This window comes from Patiria miniata, unplaced genomic scaffold (genome assembly GCF_015706575.1).
Source record: "Patiria miniata isolate m_02_andy unplaced genomic scaffold, ASM1570657v1 HiC_scaffold_19, whole genome shotgun sequence".
In the NCBI taxonomy this organism is placed as follows: domain Eukaryota; kingdom Metazoa; phylum Echinodermata; class Asteroidea; order Valvatida; family Asterinidae; genus Patiria; species Patiria miniata.
The window spans coordinates 16,216,420-16,229,564 of NW_024037057.1; the positions used below are offsets into that span (position 1 = coordinate 16,216,420).

Genomic DNA, 13,145 nt, shown 5'->3' on the forward strand with positions numbered 1-13,145 from the left:
CAACCAATGTGATCTCCGGCCCTTAACTTGCAAAAGGAATCTAGGATAAATATTGAGATGCTTCGTGAGGTTTACAAAAGCAGAACGCTTTCTACTCACAGTGTTCAAGATGAAAATTAATTTTGTTAAAAGTTTTGTAACCAACATTTGAACAGCGGATATTATATCATTTCAAATATCTTTTTGTTAACAACCAAACATTCTGATAAACAATTCATATGACATTTATTGGTATTTTATGCACTGAAATCATGTTTATTCAAGTGCTTATGCATGTAAATTCATGAAAATTGTTGATGTACTCATCAGGCAAACATGTGAAGCAGACGGACGACTATGTGTTTGATAAACACGTGTCCTGAAACAGTTGAGACATGGTTGCGAGAAATAGAAAAAGCTGTGCTGATGTGTAATGACAGAGGGCATTAAAGTTGAGCTTCACCAAAATTAACTTTAACCCCGAGGTCTTATGGAAAATTCATGAGGACATCCGTAATTTTGGCAATCAATTAATTTTTGCCTGCTATGATCGGGGTACAGGTCTGTGTGTTTATTTCGAGTACCAAAATGACGACGCAGAGTGCACTAGTGCAGCCTGTCAATTCCATTGTAAATCTTGCACTACACTTTCACACTGTGCGTACCAATTCAGAATCTCAGGTTCTCGGCATGTAACAAGCTGTCAGATTTTAAAAAGCAGAAGATATAAAATGTGTCTTGCAGGTGACCAATGAGAAAGAATCTGCGTATGGAGCATCCATGTAGGAAGGAATAGACAACACATATTATCTTATTATTTCAATGACTTAACAGCTCTCCTCGAAAAGCGCAAGGTACACATAGTGCTACTAGTCCGGTCAATTTAGAACAAAACAGGGCCTGACCTAGAACAAATTGCAATAGAACTGATTTTAATGCTATCATGCAAACATATACATGTATACTGAAAATCCAATTTCATCAAAGGAGTGGAAAAGTGCTTTTATTCACTTTTTCGCTACTACTTTATCATCTGTAACCAGTCGTATGGAGGGCGTCATTTTTTATTTTGCATCTGTTCACCGTCAAAAAATGTGTTCACATCACGTATGAGACTTCGTGAGACACGACTGATTACAGCAGACGACTTTGTTATGTCCACAATTATTACAATTTACGGTAATTTAAACTGTCGCCAAATACTAAATGATATTTTCTTAATTTTTTTTAAAGAAATTTGAGATGTTTTCTGCCCGAATTATTTATTGCTTAAAATAAATCACTTTGTGAACAATAAACCATTTGTTTAACGGAAAATCTTTGCATAAACAGGTCTACTTGAAACAAGGCCGGGCCATGATGTACACAAAGAGATCCATTTAAAGTTAACATTTAAGTGTCTACGCCAGAGTCCAATTTTAAATATTAGGGAAAATATCCAAAATCCAAGATTCGTGTGTTCATTTTGTGATGAATTAAGGTCATTGGCATAACTTACAAGTAACCTAAATTGTCAAAAAAATTAATGTACATGTATACATGTATTAGAAAAAACCTTAATGAAGACAAATTAACTGGATTAAAATCTTGCAGTGAAAATTTAGCTGAATTCTGGGCTTTAGAGACAAGAAATTAGGCAGTGTGACAAGTGTATTACCTCTAAAATAATATACGTGGCCCCAGATTGAAGCCTCGTGGGTAGGTCATGGGGGGGGGGGGGGGGGGGTCGTGGACCATATGCCATTGAGATCATTATTTTTTTTTTAAAGTAATAGCGGAAGGTCTGTTCCATCCAAAGAATCGTTTCGTCGGGACTCCAGTATGCTTTTCTGGAGTAAGCCTAGTGCATTTCACTCTTGAAAGTACAAGCAGATGTCTCAATCAATACCTCGATCAAGATCTTCACCATTTAGCTGTTTAAATTACAAAATTTTATGAAAAATGCGTGACGTACATGCAAAGCTCATGTACAGAGCTACCGGTACATCTGTTTCTCATCAACCTCATAGACATATTTGTTTTAATGGTGATCAAAGTGTTTTAAGATGTTTTGTTTCATATACTGAAAAAATGTACTGTAAGCATCACAACCCCAGCCCAATACTTCCTAAATGTTCTTAACCAAATCCAATAAATCATTTTCATGTGCTCAATCAATAATCTTTAAATTAAGATTTTTCGCTTCACTTTCAAAATGGTTCATTCAATGGGCACTGACCAACTGTTTTCCATCTGTGTATGATCAAACATGATTTTTAGACATCCATTTTTGCAAATTATCATATATCGTCTGTGGACTTTAGGCGGAAAATCGTCCACTCTATCCGTAGTGCCCTGTATACAATTGTGACTTGAAACAGACATATCCCTGTCAAAAGTAGAATGTTGAGCTAATAACAAACGTGTACTGCCCTTAATATAAAACTCACTCAAAAAAAATTATGTTAAAAGCAAAACGAAATTGTATGTTACACGTAAAACCTTTTTAAAAAGTTTCCGTCGCAATGTCGTCTGCTAGCACTTGCATGTGGTCCTGAATCCTAAACATTAACCTAAATCGAAGCAAGTTACCAGACGAATTGTTGGAGGACGAAATGTCCCAAATTTTAATCTAAAAAAATGCTTGAAACCCCCCCCCCCCCCAAAAAACCCCCCCACCTTTCCACTCAATAGAAACAATTGGATTTTTCACATGTTGATTGTGTATTTATTTGAAGTCGTTTGACACTTTGAATGGTTTCTTTTGCAATTTGTTCTAGGTCTTAACTTAAATTGACTATACTATACCCAATATACCGGACTATACCCAATACCGCGGTATCTTTGTCACTGTATACCCTGGAATTAGTGCAGCAACTTAAAAAACAAAATATTAGGCACAGCCCTACCACCACTGATTGAACTTTCATTGTTGGTCAATCCAAATCACAGTACTGCATAAAGTAGGCACCATACTTTAACCCTAACTCCCTAGGCCTTTTTACTAGGATGTAGCCTCAATCCTGCAAAATCCTCCAATTGGCCTCATGGAAAAATATAGCCTCAATCCTGCAAATTCCTCCATTATTTCTTGAATATGGTCCATGGAGGGGTGATCACAGCCTGAATCCTGCAAAATCCTGCGGCAGTGACTGTCAATATGTTGAGGCTTGGCCAGTGACATTCTGGAGCAGTACGGAGGATTTCAAGCATAATCCAGGCTTATATTTATGCATGGCTGAGCAAAAACAACACAAGGTCCGGCCCCAAGACCTTGACAAAGTGCATCCTACAAAATCAGTAACGCACTTTTGCCATGTAACCTCAATCCTCCAAATTCCTCCACTTTGGCAAAGAGGATTTTGAAGGATTCAGGGCAGTTAGGGTTAAATAAAAATAGAACAACATTAAAGGGGCATTAATGACATCTAATCTATTTGACACAAAACTTAATTTGGTACAACAAAGAAATAAAAGTAAAGATGAACTTGAAAAAACTGTCGTGCAGCAGTAAATATTGATTTTGCATTTTAGTTTCACAGGCCCATTGTGAGTGTGTGTTCATTTAGAGGGCACAAAAGCACACACATTAGAGATATGAAGCACAATATGAAAGATCCACTTGGGTGAAGAAGAGCTGATGAGGCTACCGCTATTCTGTGACATTGCGATGAATAGGTCTCCCTAACGATAGCCATACAATGGTCATGTGATGAACATGTGATGCGCTTTGTGCACTTTTCATTTGTTTGGCTGCCAGGTGTATAGCTTGACTTGCTTTTCGGTCAAAGCAGCGAGGAAGCTCTGCCTATTAAACTGGAAAGGGCAGACATCAAGAATTGTTGCATTCACTGTCAGCTTCTGAATCTGGTTTCCGTTGGTTGTATCCCAGATTAAGGCCTTTAAGAGAAATGAATCAAAACAAAACACTCAAAAGTTAAAGGTACAGTACATGTATATCATTTGCAGCTATCCATAAAGCAACTGACAAAATTATTATTGAAAAGCATGCTTGATTTAAAGATGGTAATGGCACTGAACTCCCTTTGAAATTATTCTTTCGAACTTGCTGTCATTTTGAAGAAAACAATAAAAGGTCCTCTGAAGCATGTTTTCTGTTAGTAGTTCATTTTTAATTTTGGGTGACCGCTATTTTTGGACTTGAGACTTGACTTGACTTGACTTGAGAAAAAATTACTTGAGACTTGACTTGACTTGAAAAAATATGACTTGTGACTTGACTTGACTCAAATAAATTTGACTTGCTGACATTAACACGTTTCTTAAAGTTACAAAAAACACAAACCTTTGGGCGTTCGTGTGCAATAGCATAATCGGTTAAAAAGAATGTACAAAGCGAATTAGCAAACAGCACGCAATAGCTGGGCATGCTGAGCTGCCATCGCCACACGTCATGTACATGACTAGCACTATGTGCAGGCGTGTGTTTTGAACAACGTATAATACTCAACCTCCTGAATGGGAGGTGAAGTTTGTGCCGTGCATAGAGTACCAACTGAGTACTATCCGTTGTTGTAGAGCGGTCATTCCATTGACCATTGACCATAGGCTGCATGTACATATTGAGTAGTTTACCGTAAAACGGCTGCTACCCCCCAATCCGCCATTAAGCAAAAAGAATTCACATCATGAAAACAATTGGAAGGACTTTCTGTCAGACATCCTTCAACCATTCAACATGATGGAACAAGTTTGAAAATATATCAAATGCATTTTTAGCCTCTTTAGATACAAATGTGGTGTTTGAGAGAGGATGTTTGAAAAGAATACTATTTTTGATCTCCTTACATGATGCACGCTTTGATAAACCCCATTTCCATCTCTACTCCGGCTCCATCTTCAAACACATAATAAACTGGTTCTTGTACGTAGAATGACTCGAGACTTGACTTGACTTGAAAAAAAAATTGACTTGGCACTTGACTTGTGAAAAATTGACTTGAGACTTGACTTGCTAACATTTGACTTGGGACTTGACTTGACTTGAAAAAAAAAAAATGACTTGGTTACAACCCTGGTGACCACAAGCATTGACACGACGCACACGCTCGTGTGGGTGCTATAATTTGCTGTTATCGTATAATCGGTGAAATAACAATGTGTCCCAGATGCTGATTTTGGGTGCACTTCAAAACATGTCTTGGCAACATGTGAATTGAGATAGAGATCCTAGAAGCATTGTTTTCTCAAAATATACAGCATTCACTGAGCTAAAAACTTCATCAGGTCAGTTGTTAAGCACCTGTCTTTAGATTTTGAGCACTTTTGTTGCTTCAAACGAAAAAATGCACAATGACAAATAATGTAATCTACTTTTAATAAATGAGCTTGTTTCACTCATATAGTCAGGTTTGTTTTGCGACAAGGGAATGATAGGAATTTTTGTTCTAGAAACTATAAATAAATTAAATTAGGTTTTGCCCTTCACCGACGTTTAAACACTGCATACCCAGTGTGTTACCTCCCGAGTGAAAGCTGGAAAAAATCCCTCGGGTGGGACTCGAACCCACGACCTCCTGCTTTCTAGTGCAGATGTCTTACCACTCGACTACCGAGCTAACGGGATCGGTTGGCTGGTTCGAATCTGATGTACATAGCAGCGGGTACCGCATAAACTATTATAAGATGGAATTTTGCGTCGGGTGATATAAATCACACCCGAGGGATTTTTTCCAGCTTTCACTCGGGAGGTAACACACTGAGTATACAGTGTTTAAACGTCAGTGAAGGGCAAAACCTACTTTGATTTATATCACCCGACGCAAAATTCCATCTTATATAAATAAATTATACGCAAATTGGTGCTGGACACCATCTGACATGATAAAAACTTGTACTGGCATGTGGGAAAAAATGTTGCAACCTGACGCCACTTTTTCTTCATACACGTATATCGTCTTAATGAAAGTCATTCATTGCAAAAATGATGATGATGATGATAAGACATGAATCTGGGACTGAGAAACATTTCCAATTTTGTTAAAAAATACTTCAAAACAATTTCTTGACTCTCCATAGACTTTGTACATAGTCGCGGAAGTGGCATCAGGTTGTAACATTTTTTCCGGTATGTGTATTGATAAAGAATTGTTAAAGGTAGAGTACATGTAGATCATTTGTCATTTGTCATGTTTGTGTATTTTTTCGTTCGTTTGAAGCAACAAAAGTGCTCAAAATCTAAATATGGGTGCTGCATAGGTGCCACAAAGCAAGCTATGCATGGCATTTTTACTGAAGCTGAATCACAGTTCTTCAGAAACTCATTTGTCAACTCTTATCCAAAACAGGCTTTCCAGTTTATTAATGAGTTGATGGCAACACCCCGACAAAACCCAGCATTATTGTACACATCCTTTAAACTTGCTAACGATTTTAGCAACTTTCTCACTGAAAAGTCAAGAATAGTCGTGCCCTCATAGATAACCTTCATGTACGTACAGTCCACTGCAACTGAAGATGCATCTCTGCAGTCAAACTGCACCTTATCAGATTTTAAAAGTTATAAGTCAGGCAGCCACAAAGTCCTGCCAGTTACATGTAGATCCCATCCCAACCTGGCTCCTAAAACAAACACATCCACATCCTACTTCCAACACTGATTGAAATTATGAACGCATCACTGTCGTCCTGGGTTTGTCTTGAGGCACTTTTAGTTGGTATGATTACACCAATCTTAAGTTAAATTCTTGCACTCTTTTCAGTAGTATTCTAAATGTTTGGGTATTTCATATACCATCTGAAAGCTTGTACGCTAGGCAATAAAACGTGGAAATAAAAAATCCAAATATGACCCCCGTCTCAACGGAAGCAATTTGTTGGTTGTTTTAATCTTTTTTTGGGTTGATATTTGGCTTAAAAATGTATGAAAACAAACCACTAGGAGACTTTTGAATGCATTACTACAAAATACAACTCTCAGAACATGAGAAAAAACCTGAGAAAGCAATTGAATGCATATATGGTTGTCATATTAACCGACCAAAAATGACACATAGCACAGGTTTTGTGCAAGATTTAAGAAAATGAGGAACTTACTTGATATTTCATTTTCAAGCAATCCATGCAATCAGCTATTTACTATTCCAAGAGACCGAAAACAATTTTTTATAGAAATATAATATGCCTTCCACTGAGTCATTGCTAAATGTTCCTTGCACAAATGGTGACATAGCATTTGGAATATTATTCAAGTATCATTATGATCATTATGGCTTTTATGCCAACGAAAAATACTGGGAAAATATAACGTACATGGGTCATTCCACCGGGTTGGGAAACAGTGCATGTTACATCCATATATTGGGTTATATTATTAAAAGTATCAATGCATTCTAAACAATTGCTCAACATAATATTTGTCTCTTAAGGTGTTTCAATACCTGAGAAAGTTTGAAATCATTTGAAAGTACATTGACAAAAATATGAGCAAAAATGTATTAATTCGGATGTTACATTGACACCGTGTCATTGTTACATCCAAATATTCTTTTTTTGCCTTTTTTTTACACGTATGTAAAATATTACCCAAACTGACATTGCATATTTACAACTGGACACCTAACCACCAAGAAAAGCTTTTGTTTTGGTATAGTCAGGGTTCAAATATAGCAGAAACAATACCTCAAGTGTGGATGTAACTGTGTAAAAATCACTCAATGGAAGTGTGACATTGGGTTTTACACCGTGTCAATGTTACAACAAATGTACATCCACACAACCAAGCTATCATTTCTGCTCCATTTGACGCCTGACTACCGTAACAAAAGCTTTTCTTATTGTGTTGCATCTATAGTAAGAAGTACGCAAAGTGAATTTGGGCGATGTTTCGCAGAAATTTAAAAAAAAGGTACAAATGTCACATTTGGACGTAACACTGACACGGTCTCAATGTTACATCCAAAATGACATTTTTTGCTCATATATTTGGCAAAATACATTGAAATCATTTCAAACTTTCTGCAGTCGTGAAACACCCAACAACAAATATTATCTGGATCAACTGCTAGCATGGCATTCATCATCATCATCATTAGCCTAATTCAATCCACTGCTGGATGAAGGCCTCTCCACTAACTTTCCATGCTTTTCGATCCCTTGCCAGTTGTTTCCATTTCTTCCCTATGAAATCAGAGATTTCATCTCGCCATCTCTTAGGCTGTCTTCCTCTTCGCCTCTTCAATGATAATGGCGTCCAATCCGTTACTTTCAGGGTCCATCTGTGGTTGTCTCTTCTCATGACATGTCCTGCCCAACTCCACTTTTTCTTTTTGATCTCAACTATTATGTCTTGCACCCCTGTCTTTCTTCTAAGATCTTCGTTCCTTATTCTGTCTCTCTTTGTGACCCCAACCATTATTCTTTCCATTGCCCGTACGGTGACTCGCAATTTTGCTCTGATTTCTTTGAAGGTGCCCAAGTCTCAGCGCCATATGTTAAAACTGGAATGATGCACTGGTCGAAGAGTTGACGCTTCATCTTTTGCAGTATTTTTCTGTCCTTGAATATGTAACTCAACTTGCCAAATTTTGCCCATGCAAGTTGTATTCTCCTCTGAATCTCCTCTGAATTCCCAACCTTAAATGTGATCTTCTGTCCCAAATATATGTACTCATCTACTGTGTCCAGTGTTTCATTCCCCACTTTAAATTGTGTTATGCCTGTGTTGGAATTGGACATCACTTTCGTCTTCTTCATATTCATCTTAAGGCCAACTTTTCTACTTGCCGCATCGAGCTCTTGCATCATACCATTCAGTTCCTCTGGGTCGTGACTCAATAAAAGGATGTCGTCCGCAAACCTCAGATGGGTAAGTTGTTCTCCATCAACACGGACACCCTTGTTCTCCCAGTCCAAGCTTCTGAAGGCTTCCTCTAGTGTTGAAGTGAAAAGTCTAGGTGAGATCGGATCTCCCTGACGAACTCCTCGCTTAACTGGCAACACATTGGTGATGGAGGAGCCGATGTAGACTTTTGCCAAAGGATCTCTGTAGATCAACTTCACTATGTTTAAGTACTTGGCCTCGACGCTGAATTTCTTCAGTGTTTGTAGCATAGATTCCTGATCCAGACTGTCAAACGCTTTTTCGTAATCGATGAATCCAAGGTGCAGGCTGAATTGGTATTCTCTTGCTTTCTCTATTAGTTGATTTAATGTGTGAAGATGGTCCGCAGTTCCGTAACGCATGGCATTCATGCTTTTCTTAATATATGGTCATATGTCGCACATTGTTCCCCAACCCGGTGGAATGACCCACATATCAGTGTACAATGTTATGTTTGTGCATGTTCACGTCATTCAGAAGATCAGCATCGCTGTCTCGCTATCTCCTCTCTGGTCACTTTTGTCACCCAACTCGAGGAGATTTAAAACATCTTTGTCAACAAAGTTCCTCTTGAGTTGCTCTTTGTTATCTGTAGTTTTTAGTAGGAGTTTCCCCGGGACAGATTTCGGCAGGAATTAGGGCAAAAGAGGTGACAAAAAGTGTACCTGCACTCACAAACGGTCACAACACAAATCGCAAAGCACGCGTGGTAAACAACAGAGGTTTGGCGTCTTTCTCACTTTACTTATGAAAACATAACGTTCCGATAAATAATCAAACTACATCAATGGGTAGCCAGTCTATAAAGCTAAAAAATGGTATCAAACATGATTCAAAAGACGGCGGCAAACACAAGATACAATATTCTGAAAATTTCGATCACCGGCGATTGATTTTACTCAGGGCTGAGTTGAAAGGGTTAAAGAAGCCTTCTCTTGATAAAAATGAACTTTGGAATTACCGGTACCATCCAGTGTCTAACCTTCTCTACTTCTCTGTCCGACTACTCAATCTATGTTCCGACGCCCCTATGTTCCAACAACCTGCACATAAGATATGTAAGATTGTGTTTCTCCCGCTGAGGGTTAGGTTTAGGTTGAGGGTTAGGATTAGGATTAGGGATGTGCAGTCAGAACAAAGGGGTGTCGGAACTATGGATGTGACGTTTACACGTTTAAACGGAAAAAAATCAAATCCATTTAGGAATTTTCCCAAACGTTTAAACGAAACTCAAGTTTCAAAAATAGGACCTTGTATTTTGCGCAATCTACCCTCCAGTTTTATTTACAAACAATCTACGATGTTTGTTAGTTTATTTCATTTATAAAGAATTAGAACCGCCTTTTATAGTAGTTGATCACATTCCAAGAAGTTTTATTGATACATTGTTCAATGATCCACAACTGTTTTCAGGGCTCGAAATATCCACTGGACTGTGGACCGTGTCTAGTAACTTTAGCCTCGGTCTAGTGCTGTGTGTGACTGCACTAGTCCGGCTGTCTAGTGTTTTTTCTCTTGCACTATTTAAGCAAAATGACGCCCAAGTATACTAGCAGTTGAGGTCTGATTAGCGTGCTCTGAGTTCATTACTTGATTGATTAAAATTACCGACCTAAAAACTCCCTGTGCCGTGCCGAAACGCAACGAAGCTGCTTGGCCAACGCGGCAGTCATGCCAGTTGCAGACATGCGTATGTGTACACAGAGCTGCATCGATGTACAGTACATGTATATAAACATGTGGGCCCGTACGTGCTAGTGAAGCAGTGACTGGTTCCCGCTGCGCCGCGCACTAAGGGCCAAAAAAGGCATGATGGAAATGCGGTAACCAGTCAATGCAAAAGTCGCGCGCGGTGCATGCACACTGCAGTATAGTACAGTGTTTTGCATGCAGGCTGGACGGAATAGACATAGTAAAAATGCCAAGAAAACATCGATGACAAAGACGATCTTTGCAAGCTTATATTCACAGAACTTGATCTCTCTTGTCTGTGTATGTATTTCCCTTGTTCATGAATTTATTTCGAGGAAATACTACTGGTATTTGAAGTGAAACGATGCAGCGTGTTTCACCGAAATCTCCTACCGTAAAATGAAGCTATTGCCGGCCCATTGCCGGTCAACACAACAACACACAATGCATCATCGCACGCTCGTACCAAGCAAAGTTCAGACATTGCCAGTTTCTCATCGTGACTGGCATTGTGCACAAGGTATATTTGACCTGCATTTTAAGGAGAGCAAATCACTCTCCACAAAGATTTGAGGGGAGCGATTTATAGCTCTGCTGGATTTTCTTCAAATAAAGGACTGCTGTGCTCGCTGGCAAGAGAATAAGACTAATTTTCCATTGGAACTAGCCAAGTGTACACACGAAACGGGTGGCTCATAAATACCATTTTGTTGTATTCCTGTCGCATACATATAGTGCAAAATGTTGGTTTTTTTTCGTATTTATGACACAGGTCTTGTAAAAATAGTTCAGGTCCAGTAAGATTCTTCAGTTACTAGACCTGCTGTCTAGTGTTTTTTTTCATGAAATTCGAGCCCTGGTTTTGTGTCAAATTGATACACAGTGTATACAGTTGTTTGTGTTTGATGTTTTCAATACGCCGCTGGCCAAGATCGATGCCCGGCGCCTCTCCTAGGGTTATTCTGATTAAAATACCGAGTTTTAAAATAATTCCGAGTCTCGAGCATGAAAGTTCGTTTCCTGTCCCATTATTATATCAATTAAATAAAAGATACCTTTTTGAGACCACCCCATAGCTCCTGCCATGATACATAAAAAAATTCTGAGTCTATCTTTTTTCTGTATTTTTCTCTGAATGTGCTTGTATTTGCTGAAATCATCACTTGGTGTGTGCAGTAATCAAACCAATGGCTAGCACTTTCATAATGATTTTAAAACCGGCGAGGGAAAAAAAGTTTACCCTGCTCCCCGTTAGCTACTCAAGTGAAGGCGTTATTTAAAACGATGTATTTTGCAAGTGTTGTTAAGTCCACCGCTCCCTTAAAAAAGTCACTGCCGCTTCCGTAACAAGGAAATTGACGAACCAGAATTTGTTTGGTGTTGGCGGGGGAAAAATAAAAAAAAAAATTCTTTGGATCTCAGAGCGGAGCTGAGGGGCGGTGACATAATATAACGGGATCTATTGATTTCAAGTATTTAATTCCCACAGCCGAACTGCGACCATAATTGTTAAATTGTTCTGTAGGGGAAAGTGCACCCCTCCCCCTTGAAAAATATTGTGATACGTAAAAAAAATCTACCTCTTTAGGAACATTATTAAATGTTGCTGTCATTGGCAGAAAAGCCTTCCTGGATAGGAAAATTACATCGACATGTAAAATTGTGGGATAATTAATATTTTCTTGTTAACACTTAAATTTGGTTGCCTGACGCGTGATGACCATAGGATGCATGCATGTAGGACGTAAAATACAGGCCCATGAGTAAAGACACCCTTTTTAAAATTCTTGTCAGTTAACATTTTCCCAACGGCAATTAATGGTAACGTACCGGTAGTCGTCAAAAAAGGGGCCCCTGTCAAGTTGGTTTAGAATAAAATCTGGACTAGCAATACTGGTTAAAAAAAGACAAACACGTACATTCAATAAATTATTTGGAATTATCAAACTCCCCCCCCCCCCCAAGAAAACCCTAATCATTTATTCATGATGTACATGTAGACGATACAGGCCTTTTACAGGGGTGAAATTCAATGTTTATTTCAGTTTCCCTCACTTTTCGTTATAAACTTTTCCCCGGTCTTTGAATAAAAAAAAAATGCCAGAATTAAATCCAGCTCCGAAAAAGCCTTTCCAGAGAATGATTGACAGCTGCATTGTTCAAATTGATACAATGCCACTCTTGTTCGTTACAAAGTATATCATTTGGGTTCAGCTGTAGGCCACCTTTGATGAGGACCTGCCGCCAGTAATTGGAAAATTCTTAGATGATAAACAGTGATGATAGTATCTCAGCCAAATAAATATGCCATTGGTTGCATTACGGACCGTCTGCTTTCATGACATTCTTCCACACCCAACTGGAAAGATTGCCAATAATGTTGGAATTCCTAGCTATCTGAGCCACAGGTGCATGCTGCGTGTCCATTATCACATTCCAACCTGGTTGCCTAGAAATACTGTTGCTAGGAGGCTCCCCTGAGATGCCTGGATGGGAGCTGCCGGTTGCATAGCCAGAAATCTTGTATGTGATTATTTTTCTCGCAGCATGCAGAAAACTGGTAGCTCAAGAATGCTGCCGCTTTCGGGAAATTTGTGCAAGCAAAGTTTTTCACATTTTGGAATTTGGATGCAGTTTGCATTTTCGTTAAATA

The 13,145-nt window shown here is 38.7% G+C and overlaps 1 protein-coding gene across 3 annotated transcripts in view; it reads right to left on the minus strand.

Moving 5' to 3' along the window:
• Positions 1-3,252: 3,252 nt before the first annotated feature.
• The window catches only part of LOC119725919 (E3 ubiquitin-protein ligase RFWD3-like), a 68,880-nt gene continuing 58,987 nt past the window's right edge, over positions 3,253-13,145 (minus strand). For all 3 annotated transcript variants that reach the window (XM_038197530.1, XM_038197531.1, XM_038197529.1), the window contains exon 12: positions 3,253-3,858. In XM_038197530.1, coding sequence (XP_038053458.1) covers positions 3,700-3,858 — 159 coding nt within the window. In that variant the 3' untranslated portion in view covers positions 3,253-3,699. The remainder of the gene's footprint in view (positions 3,859-13,145) is intronic.